Raw genomic sequence first — 24,335 nt, 5'->3', positions numbered from 1 at the left:
CTGGCTTTGAACCACAACCTCAGAGTTCAGCCTCCTGAGTAGCTAGGATTACAGGTGTGAGCAACCAGTGTTGGGCTGTCACCTCTTTTCTGTGTGTGCCTATGCTTCTCTACTCTAAACCTTGCAATCTAATCTTATTATCTGTCACTTGAGCCTTTCCCTAATTTGCCCACAATCTGCCTCTCTTGATTTTTGCCCTACTTGTTTCTGACACACAGAAAAGCTAACATACCTTGAACATTTATCATGTTCCAAGTACTGTTTAAAATATTCCACATATATTAGCTTACTTAATACTCACGAGCCTAAGATAAAGGCTACTCCTATTATCCCTGTATTATAAAGAAGGAAACAGGTAGGCCACATTCCCTGACAGAACTCTCTACCCTTCCTAAGTCTCTGTTTTTTTACCACCCGGCACTGTTCAAGTTCTGTCTTTTCCGGCTCTACTCTGACTACCCCAGCAGCCAGCTGTTTCTCCCCTCCTCTTAGCCAGAACACACATCATCCCTTTGTCTTGGTCTCTTGGCAGTTGATCTGTCCTGCCTTCTGGTGGCTCTCTGCTTAGGGACTGTGTTCCATTCTCTGACAGCCTGACTTGTTTCTTAGTTGACAGTGACTGAGTCTTAGATACTACTTTGTGACAGGGGCACCATCACAGTGTCAGCACCTTCGTGTCTCCCCTCTGTCTAGAACCCCTTTTCCCACTTGGGAAAGCCTGGTTCCGAGCACAGCTGGAGGAGGAGGCCAGGCTTACAGGCCAGACATCTTACCAGGAGCCTTCAGGGCAAGCTGAGGGCTCTTGGCCTGCTGGAGAGAGTAAAAGGACCTAACTTATCACTACCACTCCACCCCATTTCCTGATTCCTTTCTTCCTTTTCTGTTTTCTCTAGACTTCCTGCCTGCCTCGGTGGACTCCATCTTTTCCTCCCGCCTGAGAGCTCTCTCCCCTCTCTGACTTGTTTCTCCTGAGCCACTGACCTGGGTATTTAGAAATGCTTGATTTGTACATTAGAGGACATTGACTTTCTGTATAACCCTGCACAATCCTTTCTGGTCTTGGGTCCTTAGCATTCACATCTCTAAAAGAGGCCTCTAGATCAGATAGGGAGGGAGGGCCTGCTGAGCCCTCTACATTCATTCTCCCCTATATAGTCTTGCCCTCCTGCTCTCTCCCTTGGGCTCCCTCCCTCCTTCCCCATCCTCTCCCATAAGAGGCTGTCCTGGCCCAGGAGAACTGAGACTCTGGCTCTTATTCCCGGTCCTAGTCACCAGTCCTGGGCCAGCTCTGGTCCTGGATCCATGTGTCCTGTCTGAGATCCTGGCCCCAAGCCCTGCGGCAACTCCACATTTCTGTTTTTCCTTTTTCCTCTCTCTCTCTCTCTTTCCCTCTCTCTCTCTCCACTCCCCCCCCCCCCGACTTAACAAGAAGCAGATGTGGCGCACGATGGTTGGAGCGGTGGGGGGAGGAAGAGGGAGGCTGGACCGCCAGCCAGACAGGGGGGAAGGGAGGGGAATGAGAGAGGAGGGAGGAGGCTGGCCCGCCCCACAGTCACTCTTGTGCCTCTGAACAGCCACAGGGGTGAAGCCTGTCACCCCCACGATCTGGTCATCAGGGAAAAGGACAGGGAGACCAGAGGAGGGCCAGCGGGGGTCAGGGGGTGGAGGCTCAGGAAACAGCATCTGAGAAGGGCAGGGACCAGGCGCAGGAGGCCAGGGGCCCCCGAGAACAGACTCCCCTCAGAAGTGCAGAAGAGGAGAGCGGAAGAAGCCGAGGGAGGGACAGACAGGAGCCTGAGAAGGAAAGAGGAGGGGGAGAAGGGTCAGGCCTGGCAGCCAAGGAGGAGGCGTGTGACTGGGCCTGTGTGGCTGGGGGCTGCTGGCCTTGGCTTCCTGTGGGGCACAAGGCTGGCCCCGCGTGCGGTCCCTGGAGCTTTGGAGCAGCGGCATCCCCGGGGGGCCAGGCAGAGGCACTCATTGTCAGGTCGGGATGTGCCTCTGAGAGCTGAAAGGAGTACCCCACCATGGCCCCCAGCACCCTCTGGAGCTGCTACCTCTGCTGCCTGCTGACTGCAGCCACCAAAGCTGCCAGCTACCCTCCTCGAGGTTACAGCCTCTACACAGCGGGCAATGGGGCCCTCAGCCCTGGGAGGCCCCAGGCCCAGAACGCTCCCCGGCCCGCCAGCCGCCACAGGTAAGAGGGTGCCCCAGCCAGGGCCGAGGTGGGTGGGAAGATGTATGCTAGCTACCTTCCTTGACTTTACTTCCAATGCCAGAAAGAGGGGAGAGACAAAACCCATCCATCAGTGGCCCCTCACATGCCCATCTTCTTGTGGGGTGTGTTCCAGGGCCCAAGTGGCCTACAGTGGGAGGGAACCAGCTCCCACCTCCTCCTTACGGGGACCTGCATTTTGAGGGCCCAGGGAAATGACTGTCATGGGAATGGGCCGGGCCTTCCTGCCTGGTGCCAGCTGTATGCCAGCCCTCTGTCCTCAGCCATCTGTCCTTCCCTAGGGATTCCTTGGCCCATGCAGGAATCCATAATTCTAACCCCACTCCTGGTCGGTCAGCTACCTTCGGCTCTCCAGCCAGCCACAGATCAAGGGCCAGCTTGAAGGGGGCCAAGAAGGGCAGAGTTCATCCGTGGTTAATTCTCTACTTAACCTGGGCAGGACTCTGTCTTCTCCCTGAGGTGGGAGAGCCATGTCCAGAGGATCATCCACAGACACCCAGCTGGCCAGCTTACACATAGTGTGACCAGGTGGGACAAGCATTTGTGCGACTTTAGAAGTAGCCAAGACTACATTCACGAGCACTGATTTCTCTCCGTTACTGTTTTCCATTCTGTACTTCCCCTCGCCTTGAAAAGTCTTTATCTGCTCTGGCTGCACAGGAAGGCGTGGGGGTGAGGGCTGCCCCTGTCCCGGCCCTGGTTCTCACTGGTCCCCAGAGCCCTTTGTTAGCCCCTCTGAGCCCTCGTCTGGGGTGTGTGTCTCTGGTCCTTTGGCCCACGTAGGGTTGTGTCTACAGGAACTGGTGTGCTTATGTGGTAACCCGGACTGTGAGCTGTGTGCTTGAAGATGGAGTAGAGAGTTTCATCAAGTCAGACTATCAACCCTGCAGCTGGGGCCAGCCCCAGTGTCCTGGAAGCATCATGTGAGCCCCCAGCATGGGGAAATGGGCACTTGGTGGGAGCTCTGGCAAGGGTAGAAGGCTGGTGGCCATTCAGGGAGTTTGTACAAAGCTGATACCAAGGGACAGGAGAGGGCTTCAATCAGAGCCATTTTGAGGAGATGCTATGGCAATAGCTTGGTTGGTGGGATATTGAAGGCACAATTCCCTTGTCTCTGGCCCTCAGGCCTTCTCTGGGACAGATCAGGAGCTCATGGTTCCAGCCTATGACAAGGGGAGAGGGAGCGGAGATTTGACTCTTGGACAAAGAGCTGACAGCTGTCAACTGAGCAAGGGCACATACTGGCCAGAACGGGGGACCTAGCATGAAGTACAGGCATTGCCCACCAGCAGCTGCTCGCCTCTGAGGTCAGGGACCAGGGTTACTAACCACATAGGGAAAACAGACTCCCTCCCTCTACCTTTGCCAGGTATCGAAACTTCTTCCGTCCTCGCTACCGTGTGGCCTACAAGACAGTGACAGATATGGAATGGCGGTGCTGTCAAGGGTACAGGGGAGATGACTGTGGAGAAGGTCCTGCCCCAGCGCTGGGGCCCGCACCCTCCACCCCGCACCCCAGGCCCCGTCCTGCCCGCCCCAACCTCTCTGGCTCCAGTGCAGGCAGCCATCTCAGTGGACTTGGGGGAGAAGGTGAGTGTGGGAGCTGCTGGCAAGGAGTGGGGATCCTGGGTAGACAAGCTGGGGGCTAGGCTGCTAAGGGAAAACCATTACCTTCTAAATCAGAGGGAAGAGAGAGAGAGCCAGAACCCAGTTAATGAGATCCCCGAGATTGCAGTGTGTGTGTGTGTGTGTGTGTGTGTGTGTGTGTGTGTGTGTGTGTGTGTACAGGCACGCACATGGATGTCAGTCAGAGTGAGACTAGGAAAGGCAGAAAAGACCTCGACCAGATGGGGAAAGAAGGCAGAAAGAGAATGTGCTCACATACGCCTACCTGTGGCCAAGATCCTTCCTAGCTGGGAACAGCTGCAGAAGGAAGGAATTCCTTTGGGAAGCTCTGTCTATGGAGAAAACAGTGGAGACTACAAGTCCTAGCATGCACTGCATCTGACTACAGATCCCAGACCCTTCCATGGCCTCTGGGGACTGCAAGTCCCAGAATGCAGCAGTCCTTGTTGCTTGTCTTCACTCCCCTGAGCTCACCAGGCACACCGGATGTGCTCTTTTTCTGACAAAGAGATAGCCCTACTATAATTAGGGAAACAGGAACTTCTGGCTGACTCTGACCATCCAGCCAGAATTCCAGCAGGCGTGTCACTGAGCCTCTTGTTTGTCCCCACGGTGCTGTAGGGAAGTGTGCCCAGTCATTGCTACTGTGTGGTGGCCAGAGTGCCTCCCTCACACTCCCATTTTGTGCCATTTGATAGTCCCACGATAGAGGATAACGCCATCCCATTTCCCAGAAGAAATGACAATATCCATGAAGTTAAGAGACACTGTGGACAAGCCAAAAGGGCTTGATGGCAAGACAAATAATCTGGATTTGAAATTTGGCTTTGCCATTTGTTATACTTGTAATCCGTGGGCAAGCTAGTTAACACTTCTCTTTCTCTGTTTCCCAAGCTATCAAGTGGGAAGAGTTAAGAGCGTCTTCCTGGGGAGAAGCTGTAAGGAATATGGAGCCATAATCCAAATATGGCCTAGAGGGATTCTGAGAATGGAGTTTTCTTTCTTCTTTTCTTGCCTAGATCAAAGAGGAGGTAGAGGCAGTGAGGCCTCTGATTCTTGCTGGCGTTAGGAGCTCTGATGCTCTGAGCTCTGATGTTCAGCCCCTCCGTGCTCTTCCTTTTCCTCCCTTCAGGTCCCGGGGAGTCAGAGAAGGTGCAGCAGCTGGAGCAGCAAGTGCAGAGTCTGACCAAGGAGATGCAAGGCCTTCAGGGTGTCCTGCAGGGGCTGAGCGGGCGCCTGGCGGAAGACGTGCAGCGGGCCGTGGACACAGCCTTCAACGGGAGGCAGCAGCCGGCAGACGCGGCCGCCCGCCCTGGCGTGCACGAAACCCTCAATGAGATCCAGCACCAGCTGCAACTCCTCGACAACCGCGTCTCCACGCATGACCAAGAGCTGGGCCACCTCAACAACCATCACAGTGGCGGCGGCGGCGGGGAAGGCCGGGTCCCGGCCCCAGCCCCGGCCGGCCCCAGTGAGGAGCTGCTCCGGCAGCTGGAGCGGCGGCTGCAGGAGTCCTGCTCGGTGTGCCTGGCGGGGCTCGATGGCTTCCGCCGGCAGCAGCAGGAAGACCGGGAGCGGCTGCGAGCGCTGGAGAAGGCCCTGGCCGCGGTGGAGGAGCGGCAGCGGCAGCTCGCGGGCCCGGCCGCGGGGCGCAGGCCCCCGGCGGAATGCTGCCCTCCGGAGCTGGGCCGGCGACTGGCCGAGCTGGAGCGCCGGCTGGACGTGGTGGCGGGCTCCGTGACCGTGCTGAGCGGCCGGCGCGGAACCGAGCTGGGGGGAGCCGCCGGGCAAGGGGGGCACCCCCCAGGCTACACCAGCCTCGCCTCCCGCCTCTCCCGCCTGGAGGATCGCTTCAACGCCACCCTGGGCCCCTCCGAGGGCCAGGGCGAGGGCTGGACCCAGGAGCCAGGGGGCCTGCTCCACTGGCTGCCCGGGGCCCGGGGCCGCGTGGAGAAGCTGGAGGGGCTGCTGGCCAATGTGAGCGGGGGCCTGGGCGCACGCTTGGATCTCCTGGAGGAACAGGTGGCGGGGGCCGTGCAGGCGTGCGGGCAGCTCTGTTCCACGGCCCGCGGGGAGCAGGACTCGGCCGCCGGTGAGATGCTCAGGGCCTTGGAGCGCAGAGTGCTGGACAGCGAGGGCCAGCTGCGCGTGGTGGGCTCGGGCCTGCAGAGGGTGGGGGCGGCGGGGGAGGCCCAGCAGGTCCTGCTGGAGACGCTGCGCGGGGCCGTGGGCCAGCTCCAGGAGCGCATGCGCGCCCAGGAGGCGGCGGCCGCGGACCTGGCGCTGCGGCTGAACCTCACCGCCGCGCAGCTGGGCCAGCTCGAGGAGCTGCTGCAGGCCCGTGGCGACGAGGGCTGCGGGGCCTGCAGTGGCGTCCAGGAGGAGCTGGGCCGCCTTCGGGATGGTGTGGAGCGCTGCTCCTGCCCCCTGTTACCTCCACGGGGCCCTGGGGCTGGCCCAGGTGTCGGGGGACCGAGCCGTGGACCCCTAGATGGCTTCAGCGTGTTTGGGGGCAGCTCAGGCTCAGCCCTGCAGGCCCTGCAAGGAGAGTTGTCTGAGGTCATCCTCACCTTCAGCTCCCTCAACGACTCCCTGCACGAGCTCCAGACCACGGTGGAGGGCCAGGGTGCTGACCTGGCCGACCTGGGGGCCACCAAGAACAGCATCATTTCTGAGATCAACAGATTGCAACAGGAGGCCACAGAGCACGTGACAGAAAGCGAGGAGCGCTTCCGAGGCCTGGAGGAGGGACAGGCCCAGGCCGGCCAGTGCCCCAGCCTGGAGGGGCGATTGGGCCGTCTTGAGGGAGTCTGTGAGCGGCTGGACACGGTGGCCACGGGCCTGCAAGGACTGCGTGAAGGCCTTTCCAGACACGTAGCGGGTCTCTGGGCTGGGCTACGGGAAACCAACAGCACCACCCTGACCCAGGCTGCCCTGCTGGAGAAGCTGCTGGGGGGACAAGCAGGCCTGGGCAGACGGCTCAGTGCCCTCAACAGCTCCTTGCTGCTCCTGGAAGACCGCCTGCAGCAATTCAGCCTGAAGGATCTCACTGGTGAGAGCAAAGGAGGCAGGGAAGCCATTTCCTTCTGTCTTCACTTCTTTCATCTCCTTTATCTCCTCTTGGCTCTGCCAAGTCGAAATTGTGGCCCCAGCCACTTTTCCAGGAGGCAGTATGTCCAGAGAGAAGATGCAAGATCCTAACTCCCTCCCCTCCCTTCCTCTGGCTGCTCAGACCTGGGGTGGAGGTGCCATCCAGAAACCCACCATATCCCCAACTATTCCACTCAGTTTTGTCATCCATCAGAAACTCCTTATGACTCTCCCTCCACTTAATTTTCTTGCCATAGGGCCTTCGGGTGAGGCTGGGCCCCCAGGGCCTCCTGGAGTCCAGGGGCCCCCAGGCCCTGCTGGACCTCCAGGACCTCCAGGCAAGGATGGACAAAAGGGACCCATTGGACCACCAGGTATGTGGACTTGAGACCTTTGCTATACCAGAGTTGCTACCTGGGCAGTGCTACCTGCCACCTGGGCAGTCCTAGGTGTGAAATTCTACTCTCTGACTTTTTTTTTGTCAATCCTGATGCTTGAATTCAGGGCCTGGGCTTGTTTTGCTCAGGGCTAGCACTCTACCACTTGAGCCACAGCCCCACTTCTGGCCTTTTCTGTTTATGTGGTGCTGAGGAATGGAACCCAGGCTTTCATGTATGCTTGGCAAGCTCTCCCAGCCCATTCTCTCTTATCTTGATAGAGAAGGGGGAAGGGGGAAGAAACGGGGGGTTTCTAATGTCTGGCAGTGGATAGAGGAGAAAGTGACTAGGAGCTGGGATGGTCTCTGTACTTTGCCATTGGGTATCTTGGTTCTGCAGCTGTACTAGAGACTAAGGATGAGCCATAAGTGCTGAAGGCTAGGGCTCACAGCCCAGCAGTTAGACAGAATAGACACTCCATTCCTCCTTTTCTTGGTACCCTCTTCCAGCTTTGAAACCCATCTAGCACTCAGAGTAGAAAGAAATTCAGCAGCAGATATTTGCTGAGAGACTGGGTGACAACTGCCCTGCTTCTCACTGTTCCCTTCCCTCTCCCCACAGGTCCCCAAGGTGAACAGGGTAAGTTCCCATTAGACTGGGAGGGTGGGGGGGAGAAGAGGGCTGGAAGATGGAAACCATTGGGCTGCCTGGGTAGAGGGGAGGGTGGCCAGCCAACTGATTAATGACCTATTGTAACATCCACCTTACCTCAACCCAGGAGAGGAGGGGGCACCAGCAGTCTCTATGCCCCGGGTGGCATTTTCAGCTGCCCTGAGTTTGCCCCGGTCAGAACCAGGCACAGTCCCCTTCGACAGAGTCCTGCTCAATGATGGAGGCTACTACGATCCAGAGACAGGTGAGCGAGGGTGAGGTATTGGGTTGAGTACTTGGGGGGATGGACGCAGCAGGACAGTGTTGTGGTGGTGTTTTTGCCTCTTCAGATGATGTGAATGTTTTTGGTCTCTAGGTTAAACGACCCCTGCCCCATCCTTCACTTACTTAACTCTCACCCCAGCGTTAGCTGAGGGGATGGGTGAGGAGAAGAGGACATACACTGGGGTCTATTTGTGTCCAGGTCCTATTTTGAGTGCCCTAGGGTGGGCCAGAGGTATGGCTCAGCTATAGAGCATCTGCCTGGCAAGCCGGCACGTGTGGGAATTCAAACCCCAGTACTGACAGAATATATATGGTGCTGGTGCTGGTGATGTAGCTCATTTGCCTAGCATGTATAAGGCTCTCCGTTTGATCCTCAACACTACACACACACACACACACACACACACACACACACACACACACACAAATATTACAAGAGGGAAACACACAGAACGACGCACAGAGGGAGGATGGGGAAATGAGAAGGTGGAGCCCATTCTCCTATAGTCTTCCACCTAATTAAATGAAATGCAAGCCGCCCCCCCCCCCGCCCCGCCCCGCCCGTGGTCTAGCAGGGCCTCCTAACGTCTGCCCTGCCATGTCTCCCGCCTGACTGCCATTCTTGTCCCCAGGCGTGTTCACTGCGCCGCTGGCGGGACGCTACTTGCTGAGCGCGGTGCTCACGGGACACCGGCACGAGAAGGTGGAGGCCGTGCTGTCGCGCTCTAACCTGGGCGTGGCCCGCATCGACTCCGGGGGTTACGAACCGGAGGGTCTGGAGAACAAGCCCGTGGCCGAGAGCCAGCCCAGCCCCGGCGCTCTGGGCGTCTTCAGCCTCATCCTGCCACTGCAGGCCGGGGACACCGTCTGTATCGACCTGGTCATGGGGCAGCTGGCGCACTCGGAGGAGCCGCTCACCATCTTCAGCGGAGCCTTGCTTTATGGGGACCTGGAGCTTGAACAGGCGTAGACCCGCCGCGGGGTCTCCACCGCCACACCGCCACACGGGGAGTCTTTCGGGCACCCACAGCCCTCGGGGAGCCGCCGCACCCCGGCCCCGCCGCGCTGCGGACGCTCGGAGCGGCCTCTCCACGGCCGGGACGCGCGGACGCGGGGCCTCGGGCGAGCCCAGCCCAGCCGCAGCCATCGGCCTGGGCGCGTGCCCTGGGGACCCCCGGGAGCCTCGCTCCAGGAGCCGGAGCCCATCCTCCATCCTCCCTTCCACCGGCCGCGTGGCCACTTCCCTGGCTCCATCGAGGGCGCTTCCGGGCCCGCGCCGCCACCAGCATTCTAAATCATTCAGGAATAATAAATAAAGACACTTTTTTTTTTTTTTTTTTTTTTACAAAACCATAACATTCTGCCCCAGCATGGACGTGTTCGCGGGTAAACAGAACCGCGGCTGGAGACCCCGGGCCTCCCACTGCGCTCGCCGCCTTCCATCCATTCTGGCCCCAGAAATGCAGGTCGCCAGGTGGGCCGGCGCGCGGGGTCCCTGCGGGGTCGCCAGGTGGGCCGGCGCGCGGGGTCCCTGCGGGGTCGCCAGGTGGGCCGGCGCGCGGGGTCCCTGCGGGGTCGCCAGGTAGCCTGACGCGCGGGGTCCCTGCGGGGTCGCCAGGTGGGCCGGCGCGCGGGGTCCCTGCGGGGTCGCCAGGTAGCCTGACGCGCGGGGTCCCTGCGGGGTCGCCAGGTGGGCCTGTTCGCGGGGTCCCCGCGGGGTCGCCAGATGGGGCGGCGCGTGCGGTCCCTGCGGGGTCCTCCTTCGGGTCACGCTGGTTTCCCTCCCCCCCGTGTCCGCTAGGGGTCGCCGCGCCCTCCATTTCTGTCCCTGAGCCGTGACGCCGACCCACCCTGCGGGCTCCTCCTCGGGCCCCACGGGGGGTGGGGGGGAAGGACTGGGCTCCCGGGCAGGGCGCGGGCTACTGGGGCTGCAGCAGCTGCCACCCCCGGCCCGGCCGCTCCGGTGCAGGGTCGCCAGTCCCCGGACGGGCGCGGGCCTGGCCGGGAGGTGGCGCGGGCTGCGCGCTTCCGCGGTGCATTCTCGGTTTCCCGGCTGCGCTCCGGAGGCGGAGGCGTGCCCGGGTTGCCAGTCTTGACAGGTGTGGCGCTGCGCGGGGCCGGGCCTGGCCCCCTAGCGCCCCTGCAGAGGCTGGAGGCTTCCTGCGGGAGGAGCGGGGCCCGCCTCCGGGGAGGAGCCCGGGGGGAGCCCGGGGAGCCGGGAGCAGGCCGCAGTGCATATAGGAGGCCGAGCTCAGCAGGCCCTGGACAGCCAGCGGTGAGCGGCCTCATGGAAGAGAAGCAGATTCTGTGTGTGGGGCTGGTGGTGCTGGACGTCATCAATGTGGTAGACAAGTACCCAGAGGAGGACACGGACCGCAGGTAGGGGCACCCAGGCCCCTCGGAGACCCCAGGGGGCCGATGCAACCTGCTGCCAAGACTGCTGGGCTGTGGAGCCAGCGAGGCCAGCCTGCCGTGCTCTCTGCCAGGGAAGCCGGAGACTGGAGCGGAGGCCTTTAAAAACAACACTCAGGAGAGGGGTGGGGGTGGGGTGGGGAGAGCCTTGCTCTGTAGCCACACAGACCTTGAACTCTGTATCCCTGTACCCTCCTGCTTCAGCCTCTCAAGTTGTGGGACCACAGGCAGGAGCCACTATGCTCAAGGCCCAGGCTTTGGTCAGCAGGGCTAGCCACTTCCCATCTCAATCCTGGGACTGTGTGGGGCTTTTCCAGACCCCATTTACTGAAACACGGTGACTTCAGTATACAGTGATTTGTCCAAGGGTACATGGTAAGAAAATTAAGAAGAATCCCAAGCCTCTATACTTGCCTGTCACCAACAATTACTTGTGGTTTATTTTACCACATGTGTATCCCACCCATTGCTAAATTTTTTTTTAAAAAGGATGCAAAGTAGTTTATAATGTAGTTATAGGTTTGCTATATATAGTGAGATTGTCCTAGAACACTCAAACACTGATACTTGAGTTTGCCTATATCTCAGGACTCACTAGAACGACAGGCAAACCTGGGGCTTCTCTGGATTGAGCAGAACTGGCTCGTGCACCAAAACAAGCTATTTCTTGATACTAAATCCCAAACAGAGTCTATCAGAAGTCTTTTTTACAAAGATAGGTGAACAGAAGAAATGCCCTTCTTAGCTGTGGGCAGGAGTTGAAGGGCTCTTTGGTGGTTCTTGGCTTTGCTTTGCATGAGGGCCACTCTGTTACGCCGCCATGCCATGAAGGCTTCCCATGAGGTGGGACAGACACTTCACGCGGAGAACTGCTTCTTGGCCACCAGTTGTCTCAGCTGAGAACTGATGACAACTCAAGGTGAACTCTGGTGAGAGACACCGCAGTGCTCAGAGGCCTGAAGCAACTGGAATGGGGGCTTGTGAACTCATCCTGCTTTGGGTCCACATACTCCCCCTCCTTCCAAGCATTATCTCATACTTTCTCCAGGAAGAGAAAAGCATCAATCAAATCCATTTTATAGCTGAAGATGTAGAGAAAATTGACTAGGCCATCTTTTGAACAACGGGCACAGCAGCCGTTACAACTTTCCTAGCTCAGAACCGAATGCCCTAGCCCTCTGTGCTCTTGTCCTTCCTGTCCTTTGCTGCTGCCCATCTCACGGAGTTTCCCCTTTGCTCTGAGCTGCTTTGTTTGCCAGGGGTCCAGGGACCATGGGGAAGGGATATAGGGTGTGCTGCTGGGTATGTCTAACTACTTACCAAGATGGAGCCAGCCCTAGGATCAGCCCCACCTGTCCCAGGGGCCTCAGGTCTCAGAACTCAGCCATTGCCCTGAGAAGTGGCCCCTGCCTCTTACAGTCCATGCCCAGTAGAAACCTTCAGAAAGCACCTGGCGCTGTCTGAGCTCTTCTGCAAAGGAAATGCCAGTGTGCCTTTGAAGTATTCCTCAGTGAACTCCTTTTCGCGTCTTTAGAAACATCATAGGGCAGGAGGCCGATGGCTCACACCTGTAATCCTAGCTACTCAAGAGGCTGAGATTTGGGATCTTATTTCAAACCCATCCCAGGCAGAAAAGTTGGTTAGATTCTTATCTCTAATCAACCAGCAAAAAGCTGCAAGTTGGAGGTATGGCTCGAGTAGCATAGCACCAGTCTTGATCGAAAAACCTAAGGGACAGTACCCAGGCCCTGAGTTCAAGCCCAAGTACTGGCACAAAAAGAAAGAAAGAAAGGGGGAGGGAGGGAGAGGGAGAGGGAGAGAGAGAGAGAGAAAGGAAGGAAGGAAGAAAGGAAGGAAGAAGGAAGGAGGAAAGAAAGAAAGAGAAAGAAAGAAAAAGAAAGGAAGAAAGAGAAAGAAAGAAAGAAAGAAAGAAAGAAAGAAAAAGAAAGAGGAAAGCAGACCAGGCCATGGTATTGGGCCTATGTGCTTTTCATCAAAGAATAAGAAAGAGTGGCTGAGGGAGTGAATTTGATCAAAGTACATTACACACGTATAGCAATAGCACCATGAAACCCCTCGATAAAATTAAAATGTGCTCACAAAAAAAAAATCACAGGATTAATAGCAATGGCTTTGGAGGACTCATCTTTCGTGTCAGTTTTGTCATTAGCTATTAATATGATCTTCAGCAGATCCCTTCCTCTAGGCTCCTTTCTTTGTGCAGAAAAAAAATATTCCTAAAGCACTTATCTTGACAGATCTTTGATCCCTTACAAAAATGAATCCTTTTTCCTAGTGAGACTGTACCCTCCTTTCCCCTAGGCTTGACAGAACCCCAGGGTTGAATTTTATGCAAATATAGCTTGGTCTAAACTTTCTAGTTCTAGTCTCTTTTGTTGTTTTATTTATTTACTTATTTATTCAATTTATTTATTTTTCAAGTCCTGGGGCTTGAACTCAGGGCCTAGGCACTGTCCCTGAGCTTCTTTTGCTGAAGGCTAGTGCCACAGCACCACTTCCAGCTTTTTCTGTTTATGTGGTACTGAGGAATCGAACCCAGGGCTTCATGCATGCTGGGCAAGCACTTTACCACTGAGCCAGATTCTTTTTTCTTTTTTCTTTTTTTGGCCAGTCCTGGGCCTTGGACTCAGGGCCTGAGCACTGTCCCTGGCTTCTTTTTGCTCAAGGCTAGCACTCTGCCACTTGAGCCACAGCGCCACTTCTGGCTGTTTTCTATATATGTGGTGCTGGAGTATCGAACTCAGGGCTTCATGTATAGGAGGCAAGCACTCTTGCCACTAGGCCGTATTCCCAGCCCCTGAGCCAGATTCTTATCCCCACTGTTTTATTTTTTAAGACAGCCTAGGCTGGCCTCAAACTTGAGATCCTTCTGCTTCTGCCTCTGAAGTTGCTGAGACTACAGGAATGTAATCCCATGGTTATTTCTCTTGATGACTTTTTGTCACTTGTTTCTCTTATTGTAAGCTGCTACTATTACCATTTACTACTGTTACTACTACTACTACCACTACTACAGCTGGCACATGCAAATAGCCATCTACACTGTTGGCCTTACAGTATTACTGGAGAACTCACCAAAGTGTATATGTATACAAGTTTTGTTTTTTCCGGCTCTTGGGTTTGAACTCTAGGCTTGGGCGCTCTTCTTTTTTTTTTTTTTTTTTTTGGCCAGTCCTGGGCCTTGGACTCAGGGCCTGAGCACTGTCCCTGGCTGCTTTTTGCTCAAGGCTAGCACTCTGCCACTTGAGCCACAGCGCCCCTTCTGGCCGTTTTCTGTATATGTGGTGCTGGGGAATCGAACCCAGGGCCTCATGTATATGAGGCAGGCACTCTTGCCACTAGGCCATATCCCCAGCCCCAGTTGGGCGCTCTTCTTGAACTGCTTTTTGCTCAAGACGGGCGCCCTACCACTTGAGCCACAGCCCCAGGTGTAGCTTTTTCTATGATTGGAGATAGAGTCTCACAGGCTTTCCTACCCTGGATGGCTTCAAACCGAGATCCTCAGATCTCAGCCTCCTGAGTAGCTAGGATTATAGATGTGGGCCACCAGTGCCCGGCTTTTTTGGACTTTTAACATTGTAAAAGTCACTCCCATACACACATTATTGGGAGGGGGTGCGTGTGTGCGCACACATACCAGTCTGGAGGTTTGAACTCCAGGACGCTGTCCTTAATCATCTTTTGCTCAAGGCTAGTGCTCTACCACTTGAGACACAGGTCCTCTTCCAGCTTTTTGGTAATTTAGTGAACATAAGATACTTTCCTGCCCACATTGGCTTTGAATTGTAATCCTGGACAGCTAGGATTACAGGTGTGAGCCATCAGCGTCTGGTACATTATTTCTTCTTCTTTTTATTTTTTGCCAGTCCTGGTGTTTGGACTCAGGGACTGAGCACCGTGCCTGGCTTCTTTTTGCTCAAGGCTAGCACTCTACCTCTTGAGCCACAGCGCCACTTCTGCCTTTTTCTGTTTATGTGGTGCTGAGGAATTGAACCCAGGGCTTCATACATGCTAGGCAAGCACTCTACCACTAAGCCACATTCCCAGCCTCACATTATTTCTTAAGAGTTGTAGTTTGAACCCCAGGCCATGAGCATTCTAGGCTTTGCCACTGAGCTCCATTCCATCCCTCCACTATGATCGCTACACACTGGGCTGGCTCTCCTGCCTGCTCATGTTGTTTTGTGGCCCTGCAGTGAGTATTTACGTGGGCTCTCCTGAGACAGGAGCAGATAGTAAACATGACCCCTTTAGGGAGAGACCCTTGGTCTTCGAACCCTTAGAGTTGACCAGGTCATCAAGAATGAGGCTGAAGATACAGCCTTCTGAGAGTGGCTGTCATTGTGTTGGTGGAGCCTTCAAATTGTGGTGGACCCCAGCAGATGATTTCCTGATTCTCTAGGAACATCCAGAAGACCCCCTGCCATGAGCACGAATATGCCATCCGGGTGCTGGGTGCGGGGGGGCGGTGTCAGACCTGGCTGGCAGCCAAGCCCCTCCCTTGGCTGGGAGCTGCTTCATGCAGAGATGCCTAGGTGCTTTCTGGGGATGCCCCCCTGGCTCCTGAATTCTATGGACTGCTCCCCAAGGGCCTGTGGCTTGTTCTGCCTCTCTCGGGCACAGCGTGGCAGGGCTGCAGGAATCCACCTTGTGCTTTGCAGGTGCCTGTCCCAGAGATGGCAACGTGGAGGTAATGCGTCCAACTCCTGCACTGTCCTCTCCCTGCTTGGAGCCCCCTGTGCCTTCATGGGCTCCCTGGCCCATGACCATGTTGCTGAGTGAGTCCCGGGGGGTCGCCCACTGGGGGAGGTCACTGAGCAGGACGTCTGAACCTGAGGTGGGCCTGGGAGCAGAAGGGAATGGTTGGTGAACCACTAGAAATGTGTGGGAAGAGCCGGGAGCTTGTGGCTCGCACCCGTAATCCTAGCTACTCAGGAGGCTGAGATCTGAGGATTGGGATTTGAGGATCAGAAAGTCCATGAGACTTTTGTCTCCAATTAACCATCAGAACACTGGAAGAGGAACTGTGGTAGAGTGCTAGCCTTGAGCAAAAAAGCTCAGGGACAGTGCCTAGGCCTTGAGTTCCAGTTCTATGATCAAAAAAAGAAAGAAAGAAAGAATGAAAAGAAAAAAGAAGGAGAAACAGGCAGGAGGGGATGCAGTGGATAATGAGCCCCCTAGGCCCTCCCAGGAGAGCCTGGCTGCGGCTCAGGAGTTGATGCTGCCCGGAAGGTTTCCTTCCCATGGCTTGCAGTGGAGCTGCTTAGGCCGCACCAGCCTCCTTCCTTCCTTTGCTTCCTACCGACTGCGGTGGGCTTGCCTTTGCCCCCTCGCGTCTTTTCTCCTGACTGAGCTTCAGGCAGAAGGCAGTTAGGGACACACTGCAGCCCTCCTCCCGCAGGACATGCAGCCTCCGTGCTCCCAGGGCCCAGCAAGGCCTGGTTCCTTTCCCCGCGGAGGGGCAGGGCTAGTGTTCCTGTCCTCATGGAAGGAGCCATAGCACGTCCCTGCTCAGGACACCCGGGAGCCATGTGCCAAAGCCGGGTCCATCACCCATGCCTCCCAGCTCCTTGTGGAAGCTGCAGCCCATAGGTGGCCCACGTGCTTTCTCCATGTTAGCTGCTCCAAGGACTCAAGGGCCCTTTGACCCCTGGCACTGCCAACTCAGCAAGCATTTATCGGGAGGTGAGGCCCACACTTTGCCCACTGTGGGCCCCGGGGCAGGTGGCCAGGTTCCTGGCCTGTTACGCTCAGCCCTTTGAACCTTAGTTTGAGGGGTTGCTTCCAGAGCCAGCCACAGGAGCCACAGCCAAACTCCATGCTTTGTGAATTGGCCCCCAGCAAACAGGGGCAGAAAGCCGACCTGGAGACAGGACAGAGGCTCTCTGGAATAGTTCCCCCTGTCCTGGCTGGAGGCAGGATTGCAGCTCTTGCTTAGGGTGGCAGATTCTCCTTGACATAGCCATCATGTTGGTAGGTGGGCCATTCAGAGTTCCTAGGTGTTTGACAAATATTTAATAAGCACCTACCGCATACTAGACACCGTGGACACAAATGTTATTTGGTAAACAAAACCATATCTCAGATGCTTGGGGAGGGGAACCACTTTTGCAAGGACCCCTGAGTTATAGGCTCTGGTGCCTACAACCTCGTTTTGTCCAGTTTTGGAGCTGCTGAGAGTGGAGTCGTAATGAGAAATGCCAGGTAGGGGCTGGGCTGCGGGGCCTAGTTGCCACTTCCTATGCTTTTAGGGATGGCTAGTCCTGCTAGCTCAGTCTTTATGAAGGGACATCCTGAGATCCACTCTGCCATTGTGGGAAATGTGGACTGGGTCCATGCAGAGGGATATCAGCTGCGGAAGGCCAGCTCCTGGCTCATCAGCTTTGGGAGGACAGGGCAGTGAGCAGGCCCACCAGGACGGCAGCACGTCCCGGCTGGGCATCCTGAAGGACACGTGGAGTGAGGAATCCCAGGAGGCCTGGAAAGGATTCCAGAGAGGACAGTGCCATGGGCTTGAGCTTGCAGAGGGCAGCTGGGGGGGGGCAAAGTACCACCTCGGTAATTATTAATTCTGCTTGGGCCTGGCATGAAGTAGGCCACAATGTCCACACCTACTTGTTTCAAACAAGGTAGATATTCTAGGCTTCCAATTTACCCGGGTCTAGCCTTGTGAGCAAGAACCATTTCTTTCCAGCCTGAATTTGACTTGAAAGACAGAGCCAGGACCTAAAAGAATGTCTTTTCCAAGCTGGGCACTGGTGGTTCGTGCCTACAAGCCTAGTTACTCGGGAGGCTGAGATCTATAGGATCTTGTTTCTGGCCAACCCAGGTGGAAAAGTTCACTAGATTCTATCTCCAAGATAACCAGCAAATAGCACGGCTCAAGGGGTACAGCACCAGCCTAGCCTAGTGTGAGGCCCTGAGTTCAAAACCTAGCACCACAAATAAGTGAACAATAACAAACATCCCTTCCAAATCCTAGCTCTGCACCCTAGTTCCAGACCCTGGAACGGCTCCTCCTGACCCCATGTACAACACAACCCGTGGCAAAACTGGGATTCGCCCAGCCTCTACTCCGCTTGCACTGTTACCTTTCAAGGTCTCTAGTGTCCCTGCCACCTAGCTCCCAGCTCCCCAAGTGTTTGCCGAACTGCCCTTCCCCTGGGTTGCTCCACCCCGGCAGTTTTGTCCTGGCTGACTTCCGCCGCTATGCTGTGGATCTACGCCACGCGGTCTATCAAGCTTCAGGCTCCATTCCCACCTCCACAGTCATCATCAACGAAGCCAGCGGTAGCCGCACCATCCTCCATGCCTACAGGTTTGTGCATCTGTCTGCTCTCTGCAAGCTGCTAGCGCCGGCACTCAACTCCCAGGACAGGACTCTTCTTCTCCCAGAGGCCCCTGCGTTCCAGCACCTCCTCCCCACGCCTGGGGAAGATCCAGGCCCTGTGTAGGCTCTAACTTGTATCTCCTTGCCCTCTCCTTGGCTTGGGCTCCACCCGAAGCTTCTTGGTGGCTGACTTCAAACGGCGGGGCGTGGATGTGTCTCATGTGGCCTGGCAGAGCAGGGGGGAGACCCCTTGCTCTTGCTGCATCGTCAACAACTCCAATGGTTCTCGTACCATTTTGCTCTACGACACGTAAGGCACCTGGCCTTGGCCCTGCCACAACCCACCAATCAATCAGTCCCCTCACTCGCGGAGGTGGGCATCCCGCTGCTGCCCCCTCATGACTTCCTTTTGCCAGAAATCGCCCCCGAGCCGAGCCGTTTGGTAATTTCCCAATTGCTGTCGATGAGGGGAGAAGTGAGGTGGGAGGGGTGGGCTCTTCTCCGCGTGGTCCCCGGCGTTGGCCACCGCCGAGGATGGGGAGGCAGGTCTGGACAGAATGTAATTGTTGGCGTGATTCCTCCATAATTAGTCAATCACCAGCTTGGGGTGGGACAAACGATTCCCAAGGCAGGGATGGGAGAGGGGCGGTTGCCTTGTGGAAGTCCCTGAAGGGCAAGGGGACCCGCTGGGATTTCTGAGGGAAATGCCACAGTTGCCAGCCTGCAGCATGGCACCACAGAGCTGAGACTGGCGTGATCCAAAGCGCTGAGGCCGCACAGGTCCCACCGAGATGAAGCCGAACGCCACGCAGCAAGCGCGCCACACAGTATTTGCAGTCCGTGCTGGAGGAGGAGGAGGAAGGGGAATGATAAGTTGGCAGATCAGGACCAGCAGATGTCATGCAATATGGAGGGGGGGGGCATCCATTCAGAGACCCGAGTGTGAGCTGCCACCGTCCTCACACCTTTAGACGCCCTCCTGAAGAAGCTCAGAGGTTCAGTTTGCTGAGAGCCTCGTACGTGACAGGGACAGGCTAGGACTGAGGGCTGGAGCCCAGCTGCCCTGGGGTTCTCGCTGTTCTTACTGCCTTAGCCTGACCACACTGGACCTGGGGGAGAGGAGGAGTCATTCCAGAACAAGTTTTATGATGCTGGCCTCTATCCCAACACACACGGTCACACACACATGCTAGCAGTGACCTTCAGTCTATCATTGGACAGTCTATTACCTATTCAGTAACAATCTACAGCACCTGATTAAGGACATCACGTGGGCATTTGCAGCATGGGAGTGGAATTCTGAGGAGAAACATGTTCCCTGGCCTTGGTTCAGGCATATTCACTCACATACCTCCAACTGTAGCAGGCCTGTGAGGCTACAGCTGCCAGCCCTGGGTACCAGTGGAGCCGCAGCCTCAGAAAAGCCCCAGTCACACAGCCAGGGACCACACCTGGAGGGAAGCATGGGCTATGATAGGTCTCTGGCCAAGGAGTTTGGTGGGAGGGGGCCAGACCATTTCGTGGGCTTCCACTCCTAGACTAGCCAAACACAAACTCTTCTTCAAGTGACAACTTTGTCCTCTGAGAGTTACCAAACTCAGGACAGGGTGTTCTGGTCGTCACAGGCAAGTTCACAATGCTAGGGTACCAAAAGTAAGTGGGACTAGAACATGCAGCTGACAGGGGCCTTGTCATTCACCCAGACACTGCATGCTGGGAGCTGTATGCTGGCAGCAAGAGGGATTCTGGGAAAGGTAGGCTCTGGCACTCAGAGCATTCTGGGACATTGTGCTCTCCTAGGCCCAGAGAGCTAGCCCCCAGCAACCCAGAAGGTGAAGTGACAGCCGTCTGGGACAGAGTTCGGCCTAGAGGTTATCCCAAGAATTGCATGCTTCTCAGCTTCCTGCCATGCTGCTAGCAGCACTGCTAGGTCTGGGGTCTTCAGCAGCCAGTTAGAAAGCCTAATGCTGGCTGACCTCACCGTGCACCTTCCCTACCCCTTATCTCTTGTGGCTTAGGAACCTGCCAGATGTGTCTGCTAAGGACTTCGAGAAGGTTGATCTGACCAGGTTCAAATGGATCCACATTGAGGCAAGCTCTGTTCTGTGTTGGGCGCTCAGCCAGGCTGATTCAGTTCCCTAATAAAGCAAATGAAAGCCATCGCTCCAAGGGAGAAGTCTTGGAGGCTGGATGAGAGGAAACCCTAAGAAATCTTGAGTTCCAATCCTAGTACTGTCACTTAAATTATCGTAGATCCTTCAGAAAGTCTCTCTCATTAGATGTGACAGCAATATGCCTGTAATCCCAGTACTCATGAGGCTGAGGCAAGTTGGAATCTGAGTTGGAATCTGTCCTGGGTTATATAATAAGACTATCTCAAAAAGCCAGAAAAGAGGTTGGACATGGTGGCTTAACATGGTGAGGTTACAAGAAGCCTGTAATCCCACCTACTCGGGAGGTGGAGATTGGCACGATTGTAGTTTGAGGCTAGACTGCAAAAAAAGTTACTTAGACTCCATCTCAATAAAACCACCTGAGGGTAGTGGTGTGTACCTGTCAGCTAGCTATTGGGGCGGTCATATGAAGGATTATAGTCAAAAGCCAGCCCTACCACACACCCCCCATCCCTATCTATAAAATAACCTAAAAGCAGACCACTGGAGTTTATAGCTCAAGTGGAAGAGCATCTGCCTAACAAACATGAGGCCCTGCAAGGAAAAATGGAAGATAGTAGAAGGGAGACAGGCTCAGAGGAAGGAAGACTTTCTTTCTGGATATATAGCTCAGGCTGGCCTTGAACTCTCGATCCTTCTGCCTCAGCACTCCCTCGTGCTGGGGTTACAGGCATGCACCATTGCACTCGTGTCCTTTTATTTTGTAATCGCCTGGTTGGTCGAGTGGCAAAGCGGGTGCATAAGGTCTCCAGCCCTGAAGTTTTGAAGCTTAGGATGGGGTTCCAGTCGAGCTCCTCCAAGCCCTCTACCTCCTCACCCAGAATGAGCTCTATGAGCCGGGCACTTCCTGAGCTAGCCCCATCCTGCCCCAGGGCCGGAATGCATCAGAACAAGTGAAGATGCTGCAGCGGATAGAACAGCACAACGCCAGGCAGCCGCCGCCGCAGCAGATTCGGGTGTCTGTGGAGATAGAGAAGCCCCGAGAGGAGCTGTTCCAACTGTTTGGCTATGGAGAGGTGGTGAGTACCCAGCCCAGCTGCCCCTTGCCACACTCCGCTCTTAGAGGGGCTGGGCTGGTGGGGGTGGTCCTGCCTACATACCAGGCTCCAAAGGGCGGCTCCCGGGGAAGGATAAGGGTGCCCAGAGAGCCCCAGGCCTTTTCCCTCCCAGCCTCCTCTCAGCCTTCCACCCCAAAGTATGGGGATCAAGCTGTTCTCTGAGGTTCCAAGGCTCATTTACCTCTGGAGGGTGGGTGGCAGAGGGCAGGAAGGGGACTGCACAGGGAAATTGGGGTAAGGCAGGGCAAATGGAATTTAGTTAATCCCAGCCTCAGGTCCTGGGGCATAATTTAAAAATATGGATGGCTGAATCAGTCTCACTCTCCTCTCCTCTCTCTTTCCTCTCTTCTCTGCTCTCACCTGCCCCCTCTCTTTCTCCTGCTCTCCCCTCTCCCTCAGTACTGGGGCTTGAACTCAGTCAGGGTTTGGGCATAGTCTCTTAGATTTTATACTCAAGACAAACTTTTCTTTCTTCTTCTTCTTTTTTTTTTTTTTTTTTTTTTTTTGCCAGTCCTAGGCTTGGACTCAGGGCCTGAGCACTGTCCCTGGCTTCTTCCCGCTCAAGGCTAGCACTCTACCACTTGAGCCACAGTGCCACTTCTGGGTTTTTGCTGGTTAATTGAAAATAAGAATCTCACAGAATTTCTTGTCCACACTGGCTTTGAATCTCAACCCTCAGATCTCAACCTCCTGACTGGCAAGGATTATAAGTGTAAGCTGTCCAGCATCCAGCTGTGCGCTCTCTCTCTCTCTCTCTCTCTCTCTCTCTCTCTCTCTCTCTCTCTCTCTTTCTCTCCCTCTTTCCCTCTCCCTCTTATTTAACTGGTAAGGGTAGAGCCCAGTCTTTCTTCTTTTCTTTTTTTTTTTTGCCAGTCCTGGGTCTTGAACTCAGAGCCTGAGCACTGTCCCTGGCTTCTTTTTGCTCTAGGCTAGCACTCTGCCACTTGAGCCACAGCGCCACTGCTGGCTTTTTCTGTATATGTGGTGCTGGGGAATTGAACCCAGGGCTTATGTATGCTAGGCAAGCACTCTACCGCTGAGCACATTCCCAGCCCCTCTTCTCACCATAGCTATCTCTGGGAGTACAGCTAATGTTGAGAGTTCTAGAGAAACTTGTCGGGGTGGGGGTGGGGTGCATATTTGTGTGTGGAAAGCAAACAAAGCTCACTCACGCCAGGGAATTTGCACTATTTAACTGGGCAGGGATATGTTTCACCACAAGATGGTGCTCCAGACCCACTGTGGGTTTTCAACTCCCTAATACTGGAACAAACTGGACTAGAGCTTCGGTGTTCCAGTTCACCAGGCTGTGCTGTAAGCAAACATAAAATTGTGTTCCTGTGAGACAGTGAGATGCCATGCGGGGATTGATAGGTAGCTATATTGGGGAGCTGTGTTGTTTCACGGGGGCAACCTCAGGTTGTTGGTGGTGAGTGGCCGCCAGCCTCTCTTCTTTTTTTTTTTTTTTGGCCAGTCCTGGGCCTTGGACTCAGGGCCTGAGCACTGTCCCTGGCTTCTTTTTGCTCAAGGCTAGCACTCCGCCACTTGAGCCACAGCGCCGCTTCTGGCCGTTTTTCTGTATATGTGGTGCTGGGGAATCGAACCTAGGGCCTCGTGTATCCGAGGCAGGCACTCTTGCCACTAGGCTATATCCCCAGCCCCTCAGCCTCTCTTCTGTTACCTACAGGTGTTTGTCAGCAAAGACATAGCCAAGCACCTGGGGTACAAGTCAGCCGCAGAAGCCCTGAGGGGCTTGTACAGTCGTGTGAAGAAGGGGTGAGTGGGGAGGCCAGGCAGGGGCCCTAGGGGACGTGGGGAGTCAGCCCCACCGGGTGTGGGGGGGCTCCCAGCTAAGTGGACCTCTTCCAGGGCCACGCTGGTCTGTGCCTGGGCTGAGGAGGGCGCCAGTGCCCTGGGCCCTGATGGCCAGCTGCTCCACTCAGAGGCCTTCCCGCCGCCTCGGGTGGTGGACACCCTGGGGGCTGGAGACACCTTCAACGCCTCCGTGATCTTCAGCCTCTCCCAGGGTGAGTGCCACGCAGGGGGTCCTCGCGGGGCTGGGCCAGCCCGTGGGAACAGCACGCAGACCCCTACTTGTCCCCTCCGCAGGGAACAGCATGCAGGATGCGCTCAGGTTTGGCTGCCGGGTGGCCGGCACGAAGTGTGGCCTGCAGGGGTTCGATGGCATCGTGTGATCACTGGTGGCTGGGGCACCAGCGCCCCTCCCCTCAGGGACTGGCCTCACTGCCTGCCGCTGCCTTCACCCAGCTGGATGGCCCACGGCCCTGCTTCCCCAGCACGTGGGAACGGCCGCTGGTGTCCCTTGTCCCGCCCTGGCTCATCCTGTGCGGCCACAGAGCAAATAAATCTCTTTCCCCAAAGCGGCTGCTTCTGGCCATCTATTTGTCCTCCTTGATGTCCGAACGGCTCTGGTTGAGATGCCTAAGGCTTTGGCATCCCCTCTTCCTCTCCCCAGCCCCACAACCATCCTCCACACTAAGCTTCCCGCCAGGCTCGGAGTCGTGGTTGTGTAGGCCGCAGGGGCAGGAAGTGCCCCAGCCTTACAGCCAGCTGCCCTCTAGCTCTCTGCTGACAGGAGCTCCGGGCATGGGGAAGAGATGGAGACCTGGAGCCCTTCTCTGGGACAGACGGCAGTTCATAGCCCAGCCAGAAGCTATGAGAAAAGCTCGTTGGGGCCCCTGTGCTGTGTAGACTCCAAAGGAGCTGGAGCCAAACGTCAGGCAGTGGGCCGGGAGCCTGCTCTTCGGTTCCACAGAGCTCAACGCCCCACCCTCCCTGCCTGCCTTGTAGTTGAGTCAGTACCTCCACCTCAGAGGCAATGGGATACAGAGGCCGGTGGAGTAGGAGATGAGAGTAACCTGATCAAGAGCTTGAGCTGTGCCGGTTGCTAAGTGGCTCACACATGTAATCCTAGCTACTCAGGAGGTTGAAACCTGGCTCATGGTTCAAAGCCAGCCTGAGCAGAGAAGTCTGCAAAACTCCACCTCTAGTTAACTAGCAAAATGGAGGTGTGGCTTAAGTGGTATAGCATCATCCCTGAGTGAAACAGATGAGAGT

The 24,335-nt window shown here is 55.9% G+C and overlaps 2 protein-coding genes across 6 annotated transcripts; both read left to right on the top strand.

Moving 5' to 3' along the window:
- Nucleotides 1–1,533: 1,533 nt before the first annotated feature.
- On the top strand, nucleotides 1,534–9,594 carry Emilin1 (elastin microfibril interfacer 1). Of its 2 annotated transcripts, XM_048353260.1 has the most exons (9): nucleotides 2,113–2,194; nucleotides 2,673–2,761; nucleotides 3,031–3,156; nucleotides 3,603–3,823; nucleotides 4,992–6,911; nucleotides 7,207–7,323; nucleotides 7,948–7,965; nucleotides 8,105–8,242; nucleotides 8,895–9,594. In XM_048353260.1, coding segments are annotated over exons 3-9 (2,754 nt in total). In that variant the 5' UTR covers nucleotides 2,113–2,194; nucleotides 2,673–2,761; nucleotides 3,031–3,154; the 3' UTR covers nucleotides 9,233–9,594. The 2 variants fall into 2 exon arrangements, with proteins under 2 accessions (XP_048209216.1, XP_048209217.1); XM_048353259.1 differs by lacking the exon at nucleotides 2,673–2,761 and having other exon boundaries at nucleotides 1,534–2,194.
- Nucleotides 9,595–10,472: 878 nt separating this feature from the next.
- Khk (ketohexokinase) lies at nucleotides 10,473–23,640 on the top strand. 4 transcript variants are annotated; one of them, XM_048353268.1, is made up of 10 exons: nucleotides 10,474–10,641; nucleotides 15,357–15,473; nucleotides 17,879–18,013; nucleotides 18,201–18,335; nucleotides 20,044–20,116; nucleotides 21,072–21,218; nucleotides 22,945–23,033; nucleotides 23,127–23,284; nucleotides 23,367–23,475; nucleotides 23,514–23,640. In XM_048353268.1, exons 1-9 carry the CDS (start codon nucleotides 10,550–10,552, stop codon nucleotides 23,450–23,452), a joined length of 1,032 nt encoding a protein of 343 aa, XP_048209225.1. In that variant the 5' UTR covers nucleotides 10,474–10,549; the 3' UTR covers nucleotides 23,453–23,475; nucleotides 23,514–23,640. The 4 variants fall into 4 exon arrangements, with proteins under 4 accessions (XP_048209227.1, XP_048209225.1, XP_048209228.1 ...); XM_048353270.1 differs by lacking the exon at nucleotides 18,201–18,335 and having other exon boundaries at nucleotides 10,473–10,641; XM_048353269.1 differs by lacking the exon at nucleotides 17,879–18,013 and having other exon boundaries at nucleotides 10,481–10,641.
- The last annotated feature ends 695 nt before the right edge of the window (nucleotides 23,641–24,335 follow it).

The sequence above is a fragment of the Perognathus longimembris genome, chromosome 8 (assembly GCF_023159225.1).
Source record: "Perognathus longimembris pacificus isolate PPM17 chromosome 8, ASM2315922v1, whole genome shotgun sequence".
NCBI lineage: Eukaryota > Metazoa > Chordata > Mammalia > Rodentia > Heteromyidae > Perognathus > Perognathus longimembris.
This window is presented reverse-complemented; position numbering and strand designations above follow the sequence as displayed.